At 46.7% G+C, this 12,763-nt stretch overlaps 1 protein-coding gene across 2 annotated transcripts in view; it reads right to left on the reverse strand.

Annotated features, from left to right (window-relative positions):
* NXN (nucleoredoxin) overlaps positions 1–12,763 on the reverse strand; it is a 152,664-nt gene that overhangs the window by 26,581 nt on the left and 113,320 nt on the right. For both annotated transcript variants that reach the window (XM_041724489.1, XM_041724490.1), the window contains exons 2-4: positions 3,589–3,706; positions 1,629–1,762; positions 1,051–1,151 (exon numbers count right to left, since the gene is read on the reverse strand). In XM_041724489.1, the coding sequence (XP_041580423.1) occupies positions 1,051–1,151; positions 1,629–1,762; positions 3,589–3,706 (353 nt within the window). The remainder of the gene's footprint in view (positions 1–1,050; positions 1,152–1,628; positions 1,763–3,588; positions 3,707–12,763) is intronic.

Below are 12,763 nucleotides of genomic sequence, written 5' to 3' on the forward strand. Positions count from 1 at the left end.
CTCAGGGGTACCTACATGAGGCAATTTTCATTGAATCGTACACCCAAAATGTATTTTGTATGTGAATTATACTTCAATAAAGTTGATGCTGTATAAAGCTTTAAAAAAAGAAACTGCCCCATGGGACACCTGGGTAGCTCAGTGGTTGAGCTTCTGCCTTTGGCTCAGGGCATGATCCAGAGATCCTGGATCGAGTCCCCAATCAGGCTCCTTGCAGGGAGCCCGCTTCTCCCTCTGCCTATGTCTCTGCCTCTCTTTCTCTGTGTCTCTCATGAATAAATAAAAATCTTAAAAAAAAAATAAGAAGAAACTGCCCCATGTGGCATGCCTTTAAACTTCTCCCCAGTCACATGCAGAGATGGGGATGTGGGGAGCAGCAGGGCAAGACCACGGGCCAGTAAACTGAGCACAGCATAGTGCATTCTGTATCAAAGATACAGAATGCCCTCAGTGTGTCAGTATCCCAGAGAACCTTCTGTGAACAGGGATTTAAGAAGCAGAAGCACCTGGTGGCTCAGCCTGAATCAGAGCTGTAGTTTGGTGATGACTAAAACCAGCAAGAGGGCACACGCCAGAGGAAGTTGAGGGGAAAAGGACCTGATGTACTCCAGGAGGGGTTAGCCCTTCTTGTTTTTAGGACACCCCCCAGGCAAAGTACATGGCCAAAGTGAAGGAAAATTAGGGCAGAGCCATCCCAGACAGGTATCACATTCCATTAGCTTCTGGTTCTTTTCTTTCCATTCTTCCCCTCCACGCCCTTTCATCACGATCCAAAACACTGAACAAATCAGAAAACTGTGCCCTAATCTCAAGTGACCCAGGCCGGAAGTGGGACATGCCCCGATATTTACAGCTAAGATAGGTTTTTCTTGGCGTCCTTTCAGATAATTGTGTGAGAAGATCTGAAATGCATCTGTCCATCTGCCATTCACCCCAACCCCCACCTCCATGTTCTGCACTTAGGAGGTGAGACATGTAAGGCAGGAGAAATGCATGTTAACCACCTCTGGAAAAGGGAACTACACAGCCACCTTCCCCAGCACACATTACCTGTCCGCACTAACAAAGATGATCTCAAATTTCTGGCCTGCCTCCTTGATCTTCCGGTAGGATTCCACCAGGACCCGGGTGAGGCTTCGGCAAGGTGGACACTGAAAGAGGAGAATGGGATCCTGCGGCTTGATGCTGTCTCTTGCCTTCTCATTTCCCAGCCACTTGCCAACAGAGACTGGGCGAGCAGGATGCAAGTAGGACTGCGGTGGTGAAACCCAGCTTACTAAAGAGGCAGAAACAAACATGCCTCTCGGAATGGCAAGCATCCAGCACAGGCTCCTTCCATCCCACAGCATGCCAGCAGGTGAACTCCCCTGGAGACTGCTAGAAGCTTCATCAGAATGGGTTAGGAAGACTGTCCTCTTAGGCCAGTCAAAAGAAGTCATCTTCTTGCTGCTATTATCCTTCATGATAATAAGCAGCCACAGCATGTCAACACCTCTGGTGCAGAAGGAAGTAAGAACACCAGGAAGTCATGGCCTAGCAGTTAACGCTTCCAAAAGCCAACCACAACTGGTCTTGGAGCACTGTCACTGCTTCCTCCCGTCTGGACTAACGAGGAACTGACCACTCACCCAGTGTGCGGAGAAATAGACTCCCACGTGAGACCCCTCCAGGCTGCTGCTCTCCAGGGACTGGCCATTATTTCTAAGCAAGGGACCTGCAATAACTTCCCTGAAGGGCTTAGGTCCCCAAGGGAATTCCAAACCTGAAAGAGGCAACAGGTGGTGAGAAGGTTAAGACCCTTCCTTGTGGTTTCTGACCCAGCTTTATCATCAAACAGTATTTGTTAACATGTGCAGAGGATCTAGAGCTAAAACACAGAAACAAAGGCAGAACCCATTCATGGCAGAGCCCTACCCACCTTCAACACAATGGTTCCCAAACCTGGGTGATCACAGGGTGCATCTCCTGAGGGGCTTCTGGAAAATATGGAAGCCTGGGTCATGCTCTGCGTCTTGGAATCTGGGGCCAAGGCTGAAGAGATATGTTCAACATAAAGCAACACAGACTCTCCAGGTAAGTCTGATGATGTGCCAGGTTGGGGAATCACTGCCTTGTGTAAGAATCATGAGTTTCTTCAAGTCCAACCCTGGAATCTCAGTGGCTCCCAACTCTGACAGCATTTTAGAATCAGCTGGGGTAATTTTATAATATGATGCTCCTGGGGCCAACCCCCAGGGATTCTGATGCAGTTGGTCTGGGTTGGGGCTCAGGGAACCAAATTAGAATTAAATCCAGTAAAAGGAAAGAGTAAAACTCACTCAACCCAGATGTTCTACATTCTGATGACACTTAAGCCCCAGGCAGGAAGAGCCACAGAATAGTGTTTTCTCACAGGGTGGTCCATGCACCACTGCTTCCAAAATCGCCTGGGTGGGTGGGGGATGGGAGAGGCACAGACTGGTTCAAAATGTAAGTGGCCAAGCCCACCCTGAAACAAACAGCCCCAAACATATCTGGAGGGGACTGGCCATTATTTCTAAGCAAGGGCCCTGCAAGGACTTCCCTTGAGGGCTTAGGGCTGGGAAATCTGCATTTTTAACAAGCTCAGAGTAATATGTGTGTGTGTGTGTGTGTGTGTGTGTGTGTGTGTGTGATTTGAGAAGGTGAAGACTTGGTTCCACCAAGCCTTTGTTTTTACTGAGGGTAATTCTTTAAAGCAGGTGAAAATTTTCCTAGGAAAATTTGTTACCAGGGTTGAATCCTCTAATCAATAAGTGAGAAAGGGAAGACCTTAGGATGCTTTTCTGACTCCAGTGCAGAGAGGAAAGAACCAGACCTGGCACAGAGCAACAAACAAGGAAGCTACAACCCCACTGGCCTCTGCGGTCTGTGGCAGGGCAGGGAGTCTGAGTCCCACCCAGGCTCAGCCTGTGACAGAGGCCAATGGAGGATTACACTTGCTCAGAGAGAGCACTCCTCTCTCACCTCTCCCACAGGCATTTCCTCTAAATGATGAAAGTGAGCAGGACATCATCATCCAGTGAGCAGGACGATGGTAAGAGAAGCCTACCCAGTGTATGGGCACCCACCCACCAAGGCCAGTCAGCAAGGCCAAGGCCACAGGACTGGGCTGGCACCAAGAAATGAGGCTGGTCACCCCTGAGGCCAGGAGAGCAACACAGAGGCTGTGACTTTGCTATGGTAGGATTTTAAAGAGACAAAAACCTCACAACTGCTGAGTTTGCCTCTAATTGCTAAGGTGGCAGCTGCCATGGACACAGCACCAAAAGTCAGTCTCCGGGCTCTCGCTGTTTCTCAACAGCCTCTTCAGCCCTCAAAACAGAACTTCCTTTTTCTGATTCCATCTCCTTTGACCCATGAATTTAAAAAGCCCCCAGGAGGGACATTCTGATCTCTTTAAAAATCTTAACCATGACCTGGAGAATTCTATAATTTCATCACGAGAAGATCCGCCAGCCAAGTAAATCCACTCATATGTATTTTATCAGTATGTCCTCTACCAATGGCGATGAAGTCAGGGTCGGGGGACAGAGCAGGGAGTATGGGATGGACATGCCAAGGTCCTACCTTCTGGGTCATCACGGATCACCAGCAGCCCATTCCTGCACACGACCTTCCCGGTGGTAGCGTCTAGGAATATTAGCGATGGAATGTTGGAAATTCGATATTTGTTCCAAAGTTTCAGCTGTAAGAAGAAAAGAGAAAGAGATGGTTCAGGCCTAACTGCATTAATTGCAGCATCCTTTTGAGCCCCTCCCGGGCCTGATGGTCACATGAACTGGAAAACACCGAAGCACAGATCAACAAACAAGGAAGCTACAACCCCACTGGCCTCTGCAGTCTGTGGCAGGGCAGGGCAGGGGGTCTGAGTCCCACCTAGGCTCAGCCTGTGACAGAGACCAACGGAGGATTACACTTGCTTGGAGAGAGCACTCCTCTCTCACCTCTCCCACGGGCATTTCCTCTAAAAAGCATGAAGATGAAGATGTATTGGGAAATGAACTACACACGCACCCCCAACACCAGATGGTTAAGGCAGGAAGGGAGGCCCTTTATTGGTGTTTCTCAACCCTATCAGCAGGCAGGTGCTCCCCTGCTTCCCAGCTCTGCTGGGCCCCTGAGCCCTGGGGGACAGGGGACAAGGGTACCCAACAGAAGACCAAGTAGCTAGAATCTGGCCCCTCTGCTCCACTGCATTCCTACACTTGGAATATCGGCAGTGGCTGTGTGTGCCATCCACCCACAACCACAAAGGAACAACATCCTGAGCCAGCCCCAATCCTCAGCTCTCGGTGCCACTCCAAACAGCCAACTTGTTAGAGGAGCAGGGTCTAGGAGGGACAAGGCTGAGGAAGCATGAATGCACCAGCCCAGGACAGGGCACAGAGTGTGGGCCAGCTGTTATCTGCTCCCAGCCATCAGGGTGAACACCATTCAGGTGGGCCACTGCGTGCTCTGGCATTTAACTGCCAAAGCCAGAAAGCAATCTAACTAAACAAAATGTCCAACCACCAAGGCAGCTCCAGAGAAGAAAAAAGCCAGGGGAAATGGAAGAATGGCCCACTGGTGATTCAGCCACAGCCTCCCTTCCGGGGGCCAGAGGCCCACACAGGGGAGCCAGTCGCCTGGGCATTGGCAGAATGGGACACGGATGAGGCCAAAGATAGCAGGCACCAGAAGGCCAGCTGTACAGAGCAGATTATTATTGTTTTTAATTCAATCCCGAGCAGCAACAGAGTCGGGTGGGGTATCTACCAACAAATGTTAGGCTTCCCCTGGCTGTGGAGACCTGGGTCTTGGCAGGAAAGGCTGTGGGACTCTACCTCTAAGTTAGGGGGTCCCGCCTCTCCAATGGGTTCCCAAACCAGTCCTTAGAGCAAGAGCAAGTCTGCACATATAGTCTGTACTGCCCAGAATTGCAACATTCCAGGGAAACCTGATATAGGCCACAGATTCAACATTTTTTAGAAGAGGTTCAACAACAGAGTAAGATCATTCCACTGCGGGGATCAGTTCTGTAAGTTTGCTACTGCAAGGATCCAGCCAGGTTAATAATTTTAGAAGGGGGCATGGAGGAAGATGAAGGAATTTCTCTAGTTTAAAAGGTAATTGGGGGGAGAAAAGTCATTATTGGGAAAAGTAAGAAACACACAACAAACCATAAAAGCTGAGTAAAAATCACCCATGACTCATCACTTACAGAAGCTTGGACAATTTTCTATTTCCACCAATAGAAATAGCAAACAAGAGAGCCCATTTCTCAGTATTCTTACCAATATTAGTTTTTTTAATTTGGCAGGAAAAAATGATGCCTTGTTTTTGTTGGTTATCTTTTGCTTATTGATATGTAGGCATTCCATGTCTCCCTATAGTAAATACATTGTTTCTTCCCAATATATTTTGTGACTGGTAAGTGCTAAAATTCATTCAACAGATATTAACTGAGCACTTACTACGTGCCAGCCCTATGCTAAGCACAAAGAATACAAGATAGAACAAGGCAAATGAAGTGGCTGTCTTCACAGAGTTTCTACTCTAGTGGGAGACACAAATAACAAACAAGAATATAAACAGAAAAATAATTTCAGATACTTCATAAGAGAAAAGAGAGCAGAGTAAGAGCAAAGGCATGCTGAGGGGGAGTGGTACATATTTTAGAGAGTGATCAGGGAAGGCATCTTTGAAGAAAGAGCATTTGACCACAGACCCCTCATGTGATGGGAGTGAGTCACATGCGCCTGGGGGGAGGCCACCTGAGGCCCAGGGAACCTGGTTAGAGGTTGGAAGGCAGACTGGCTGGGATGGAAGAGCCCCATGGAGTGAGGGAGGGGGCTGAGGTGAGGTCCAAAGGGCACTCTTGACAGATCTTTAAGGCCCTGTGGTCCAATAAATATGATGGAATTTTACTCTAAGTGTAACAGGAAGCTATGGAGGGTTAAGCAGGGGAGTGGTGTGATCTGATTTACATTTTAAAAGGTCACTTTGGCAGCCCTGAAGGAACAGCCCACAGAGGAAGACTAGGGGAAGGAAGGATCTGGAGAGGCCAGTGCAAATAGCTATGGCAAGAGTGGACAGCAGTGGCAGCCACCTCGGTTACAGCAGCAGAGTGAGGACATGATATATTTTGGAGACAGTCAATAGAGCAGGCTAACAAATTGAATGCGGGGAAGGGATGAGAGAAAGGAAAGGATATATTGTGGTTTTGGGGTTTAAGCAAAAGGGTGTCAATGGGTCCCACTGACCAAGATGAGGAGCAATGGGGTAGGAGAAAGCTTGCAAGAGAAAAAAAATCAAGATGAGACAGGTCAATCTGAGGTGCCCACTAGATGTGCAAGTGGAGACTGCAAGTAGGCATGCGGACTTACAAATCTCTGGGGGAGCCAGAGTGGGGATCATGAGATCTATCAGGGATCATCATCCAGGCAGCCTGGATGCTGTTTGGGGTCACAGGCCTGCGTGAGGTTATCCAGAGAGAGGGCATGGCCACAGAGGAGAAAGCACCCCAGGGGCAGAGCCAGGGACCACCCATGAAGATTAAGGAGTGACAAGTGACATGAGAGGAAAACAGGGAGACTCTGATGTCCCGAAAGGCAGGTGACAGAACTCTTCTGGGGAGGAGAGAGTAGACTCCTGTGCCAAATGCTACTGAGATGTTGAGTACGATGAGGACAGAGAACTGACCCGAGGATGTGGCAACTAAGGTCATCTGTGACCTTGACAGGTCAAGAAGGAGTCAGGGGCATGAGGATGAAAGAGCAACTGGAAGCGGGAGGGACTGGGGTGCAGCTCTGTCTAGCACACACACCTAGAGTCCGCTGGCCAACACGAAACAGGAGCTAAGGTGGTGACTATAGACAACTTTCTTTAAGGGTTTTGCTGTAAAGGGAGCAGAGACTAGAACTGTAGCTGGAAAAACACATGATGTGGTCAGGGGTGGATATTTTATAGATGGGAGATACTCAAACATACATTGTTGGAGATAATCCAGATGAGGAAAAAAATTGATAAGAAGGAAAAATTCAAGAACAAAGTCCTTGCGTAGGCCAGAGGGTGGGATCGAGATCACAAATAGAAAGGTGAAGCTGTAAAACAGCTAACTTTTGAAAGCACATTCTTATTTCAAAGCACATTTTAGCCTGAATAGAAAGCCAAGCTATTTGCACATAAGGATAACTTTATCCTCTTTCTCCAACAATTATACTATTTACTTCCTTTTTCTTATAGAACTACACTGGCTGGAATTTCCAGAACAAAACAGTAAGTAGTAAGCACCTCTAACTCCTACCCAATCATGATCTTTTACTTTCAGATGTAATATCAACCATTGGTGTGAGACAGATACTCTTCAACATGGTAAACAAAATAGTCTTGAATATTACTCAGCCATAAAAGGAAGGGGATTCTGACACGTGTTACAACACGTATGAAACTTCAGGACAAAAAAAAAAAAAAAAGAAACTTCAGGACACTGTGCTAAGTGAAAGAAGCCAGTCACAAAAAGACAAACACTGTGTGATTCCATTTATGTGAGGTACCTAAAGTAGTCCAATTCGCAAAGATTGAAGTTGTTTGTAATGGCAGTTGCCAGGGGCTGGGTGGACAGTGGACATGGAAGAAATGTGGCATTGTTAATGGGTATACAGTTCCAGTTTGTTTTTTCCTTTAAAAATTTATTCATTTATTTGAGAGAGAGAGAGGGAGAGAGAAAGCGAGCAGGAGGAGGAACAGAGGGAGAAAGAGAGTCTCAAGCAGATTCCCTGCTGAGCACAGAGCCTGGCATGGGGCTGGATCTCACGACTCTGAGATCACGACCTGAGCCAAAATCAAGAGTCGAGCACTTAACTGACTTAGCTACCCACGCATCCCTCCAGTTTCAGTTTTACAAGATCAAGAGAGTTACAGGGATCAGTGGTGGTGCTGGCTGCACATCAATGTGAATGTATTCAACACTACTGAACTGTACACTTAAAAATGGTTAAGATGGTAAATTTTATGTATGTATTTTACCACAACTTTAAAAAATGGCCTTCCATAACATTTTGACCAACAGTTTTATCAAAAACGGATGGTTAGGGATGTCTGTCTGCCTTTGGCTCGGGGCATGATCTCGGAGTTCCAGGATCAAGTCCCACATCGGGCTCCCTGCATGGAGCCTGCTTCTCCCTCTGCCTGTGTCTCTGCCTCTTTCTGTGTGTCTCTCATGAATAAATAAATAAAATCTTTAAAAACAAAAATAAAAACTGGATGGTTACTTTATGCTTATTCTTTTGATCCATTGCAATATATTTCATTAGTTTAACTCCAGGGTTAAACCATCCTTGCCTTCCAAGAAGAAATCTTGGGTCATGTGTATTGTTAAGGGATCACAACTATCATGTATTTCCTGGGGCTTGGGGCTCCCATAAACAAATGGCATTAGGTAACAAAACTTTCTTTATGGGTAGCTAGACTATTCCCTGAAGAAAGTTACGGTCTGTGAGCCTTAAATATAAAAATGGAAGATTCAACAGGATTGTAATAGACTGCTTTATGTGTGGGCATGCATATTGTATTTGAAATGTAAGCATGTGTTGGCTCTTGGCTAGATATTTTTATTTTTTTTTAATTTTTTTATGATTTTATTTATTCATTAGAGACACAGGCAGAGGGAGAAGCAGGCTCCATGCAGGGAGCCCGATGTGGGACTCGATCCCGGGTCTCCAAGATCAGGCCCTGGGCCAAAGGGGCGCTAAACAACTGAGCTACTGAGGCTGCCCTTGGCTAGATATTTTTAAAGGAAGGGTGGGCTTTGGTACCTGGGCTACCTAGCACCTAAATGCTTAGTCACCCGTCAGGACTGTTTCCAGCTGACATAATAAAAGGAGGGCTTGTGGCCTGGCCCATTGGCTAGGGGTACCCTGAGAGCATTAGTACAGTACTTTTTAAGACTCTAAAAACAGAGATGCTGTCTCTCTACCCTACCCCCACAGATAAAAAGAACAATTTGTTCTGGGTCCCTCATGTAAGCAGAAGGACTATAACACCCTTCCTCTGCCCCACCCCCAATCACCAGAGATAGTTCTTTTTTTCTCAGTATCCTTCTTGGAGAGGTAAGAAAATGTACCCCCTTAACCCTTCCCATGACTCCCTCCCTAGGGATTTCCCCCCTTTCTTTCCCACTGGGTCTCAAAGAAGACAGGAGGTCTTGGCTTGTGTTTTATCCCTGGTTGCTGGATCTTTTGTTTTAAATAAATGCCCACTGGTTCAGTAGAAAATAGTATGCTTTTAGACTCATATCGGTCACTGAAAAGTCCATCCTTTTGGAGACTACTACATCATGGTATAATTTTATATAATTGTGATTTATTGTGGAATTTCTGGCATTCATCGGTGATGTGCAGTCTGCACAGGACTGCCCTTTCCGGCTGCAGTTGCTGGAGCTGGTTGCTCAGAGTCTGTGCAGAAGGCACAGAAAATGATCATTCTAACCATGTCCATTTTGAAACCTGAATCAGAAAGCAAACCTTATGTTAGAAAAGTCATAGAGGTCTACTTTGATGATTCTCTTGTGCTGACTGGAAAGGAGAAATGCTTGAGTGTAAAGAAATGATCCCAAGACTCACTCCTGTGCCTTTTTGTGTGTGTGTGTGTGTGTGTGTGTGACATCTCAAGTCCACTAAAGGTTTTCAAAGAGGCCTCTTAAAACAGTGGCTTCATAACCATGTTGGGGTCACAGACACTTTTGAGGATAAAAGCTACAGATCCTTTCCGCAGAGAAAAATGCACATACACAAAAAAGTCTGCATGTAATTTCACTGAGTTCATGAATTCTTTGAAGCCTTTTAGTGAACTTGTCTGATTCCAAGTGGCCTATGGTCCCCAGGTGATGACCCCCTTGTCTTAAGAGTTCATTTTAGGGCATGGCTTGACCTTGGTTCAACTGAGAGAGCTATGCTATTACTCCATCCATAAAACTCCCTCTAATAAAAATCAGCATTTGCCTAAATTCTGAGATGATGCAACAGTGAAGGGTGGGAGGTGATATTCTCACTGCACGCGGCCGCTATGCTCCTGAACTGTTGGAAATGCCTACCACCTGTGGCCTCCAATTCATCTTCTGCCTTCAGGATGCTGAAGATCAGAACCACCCAGGACTGAGCACTAACTGTACTTATTTTTAAGGATCCCTAAGGAAGGAGTTCCTATTCCTTCTTAGTGTGATAGTAGAACATCTCATCAGAGTCAGGAGCCAGAGCCGGTGCTTTCTCACTCTCTTAAAGTTCCTTCTTGGGAGGAAATCTGGTAGCACAGAATGAAAATGGGCTCCAAGGGGCCCGATTTACTCTTCCTGGCCCTGACCTCTCAGTGGATGTCACTGGTGACATGATTTTACAGCTGGGGCAGGTCACACCTGCTTGCCTCACATGGTAATGCCAACATATCAGGACCAATTTGGAACTTAAATGAGGTGATGTGTGTGGAGATACTGTGAAAACCAAAGCACTGTACACATGGGACACATCGCTAATATCCGCATCAAATTTATGCTTATTCCCCCCTTGTCTTGTCAGCATCCTCTTCAAAAAAACATTTTCCTGTCAACTCTATTGTAAAGTTAATCAATCAACTGTATAGTTAGTAGGCTGTATATAAAACTCCCCAGAAAACAGGGTTTTCCTTCTGTAGCGAGAGGTATTTCTACCATAAGCACCTACTGCAAAACATATACCTATTTTTCGGCCAGTTTTATGAGGTCTGTTTGTTTCCCCCACCCCCTCTTTTCTGCCTTCCACTTCCCATTCTGGGATTTGAAGATTTTAAAGGGCATCTGGAAATTGTTCTGAACAGACTCTGTGGACTTTGCTCTTCTCTCAGAACTCTCTGGAACTCTGCTCGGTCTCCTCGCCTTCTGGCCGGTGATGGTGGGGTGAAATGCAGTGTGGCCTTGACCAGAGGAGCAGGGAGAAGGAGGAGCCAAGGCCAGCGGCACCCATCCTAGCAGACTTTGATCCAGACCCTGGAGGCAGAGCAGGAGCTTGCATTCTGCTGGCCATAGAAAAAAAAAGGCTCTGGGCAACCTCAGTACTTTGAAAGGGCCTCCCTGGCTGGCACTGCTGCAGCTGGAGGCAACCAAGTGATTTTCCCAACCAGTGCCTGCTCCCTCTCGGGTGACCATGTGGCCAAATGTCCACCCAGAGCTCACTTTGACAGCAGACTGCACCACCTCCTTTCAGAGCTGCCCAAAGGCCAGGTAACAAGGGCAGCAGAGGTCGCAGCAAACCCTCTAAGCTTAGAGATCCAAGGGCTTATAACTAGTTTGCCAGATTCAGAAGCAAGGCAACAAAGATGAAATGGAAAAAAAGGAAGAGGAGACAATATTAGTTCAACTTGGCAAAAATCAGTAAGGATGACAAAACGGGCTATCAAGTTACTTGAAAGTTCCATTCCTTGGCCTGGCGGCTGGTTCTAGTTAGTGATTCTGAGGCTGTGGTTGGAACTATCATCCTAGGAATGCCGGCCAAAAACATTTCTCCAGTGACCCATGAAACAATGAAGCAAGCATCAAAAGGGACAGGGCTGGGAACTGGGAAACTGCAAAAGTACACACTCTAGAACCGAGCTCATCTGACACACTGGGGGGATTTGTCAGCACCCACAGATGCCACAGGGAGACTCAACCTGATGATTTCCCAGAAGCCCCAACTCCAGAGGGTGACTCAGAATCTGCCTCTCATTCCAAGGACTGGGCCTTGCACTTGACTGGGGGGTTCAAGTTTTTATTTCTCAACAGCTGCTGCAAATCTATGGGATCAAGCCAAAGCTAACACAGATGTAAGATTCATCAGCAACCTCCTCAGCAAGGTCAGTGGAGCCTTCTCAGACAAGCCTTTCCCCTGCTCTTCACCAAATGCTGACCACAGAGACACCATCCTTTCTGTGAGCAGCATTTGAAAACAGGCTTAAAAGCATCCCCACCCTTCTCAACTGAACACTACTAAAGCTCATTATCTATGCAGTCTGAGAAAACAATCCTCACCCACCAATGTGGAGGCAGTCTGTAACGCTAGAGGTTACTTAGCATAGGCTCTGGAGCCAGGCTGGCCCAGGTCTAATTCTGCTCTGGCCACCTGCTGGTTGGTGACCTCAGACAAGCTACATGACATCTCTCTTGGTTTTCTCATTTGCAAAATGGGGATAACAGTACCTATTCTTTACTGGATGTTGTGAAGATTTGGTATGTTCCAGAAAGTGCTTAGAATCGAGCCTGGAATACATGAGGTACTACATGATTATAGTTAGCTGCTGTGATTACTATCGATTATTATTGTTGTTGTTGCTGCTACTGTCATCTCAGGATCACTCTCAATGCTCCAGCAGGACTTTGTCCCAGAGGTAAGACCAAATCTTGCTTCTGAGGCATGATTCCAGTGTGATCTGTCCTGTGACTGAAATTTTAGCTTGGTACAGCTGTTGGTTGGCTAAGTGCAGGGCCGGACACATGTTATGTGCTCACTGAATGATGGGGGAATGGATCAGGGGATGAAGGTCTAGAAGGAAGGGAGGGAAATAACACCGTCGAGGGGCCAGCCAGACTGAATGCCTCACTTAGCAACCAAGTGCAACTGCTTAGAGGGCCCCCTGATGACCAAGACTCTTCCCAGTTCCTTGGGATAGTTGGGGACCCAGAAGGCTTTTTATATTTATGTAAAAAGATTTTATTTATTTATTTTAGAGTGAGACACAGAGATAGCAACAGAGAGCA

The sequence above is a fragment of the Vulpes lagopus genome, chromosome 12, assembly GCF_018345385.1.
Source record: "Vulpes lagopus strain Blue_001 chromosome 12, ASM1834538v1, whole genome shotgun sequence".
NCBI lineage: Eukaryota > Metazoa > Chordata > Mammalia > Carnivora > Canidae > Vulpes > Vulpes lagopus.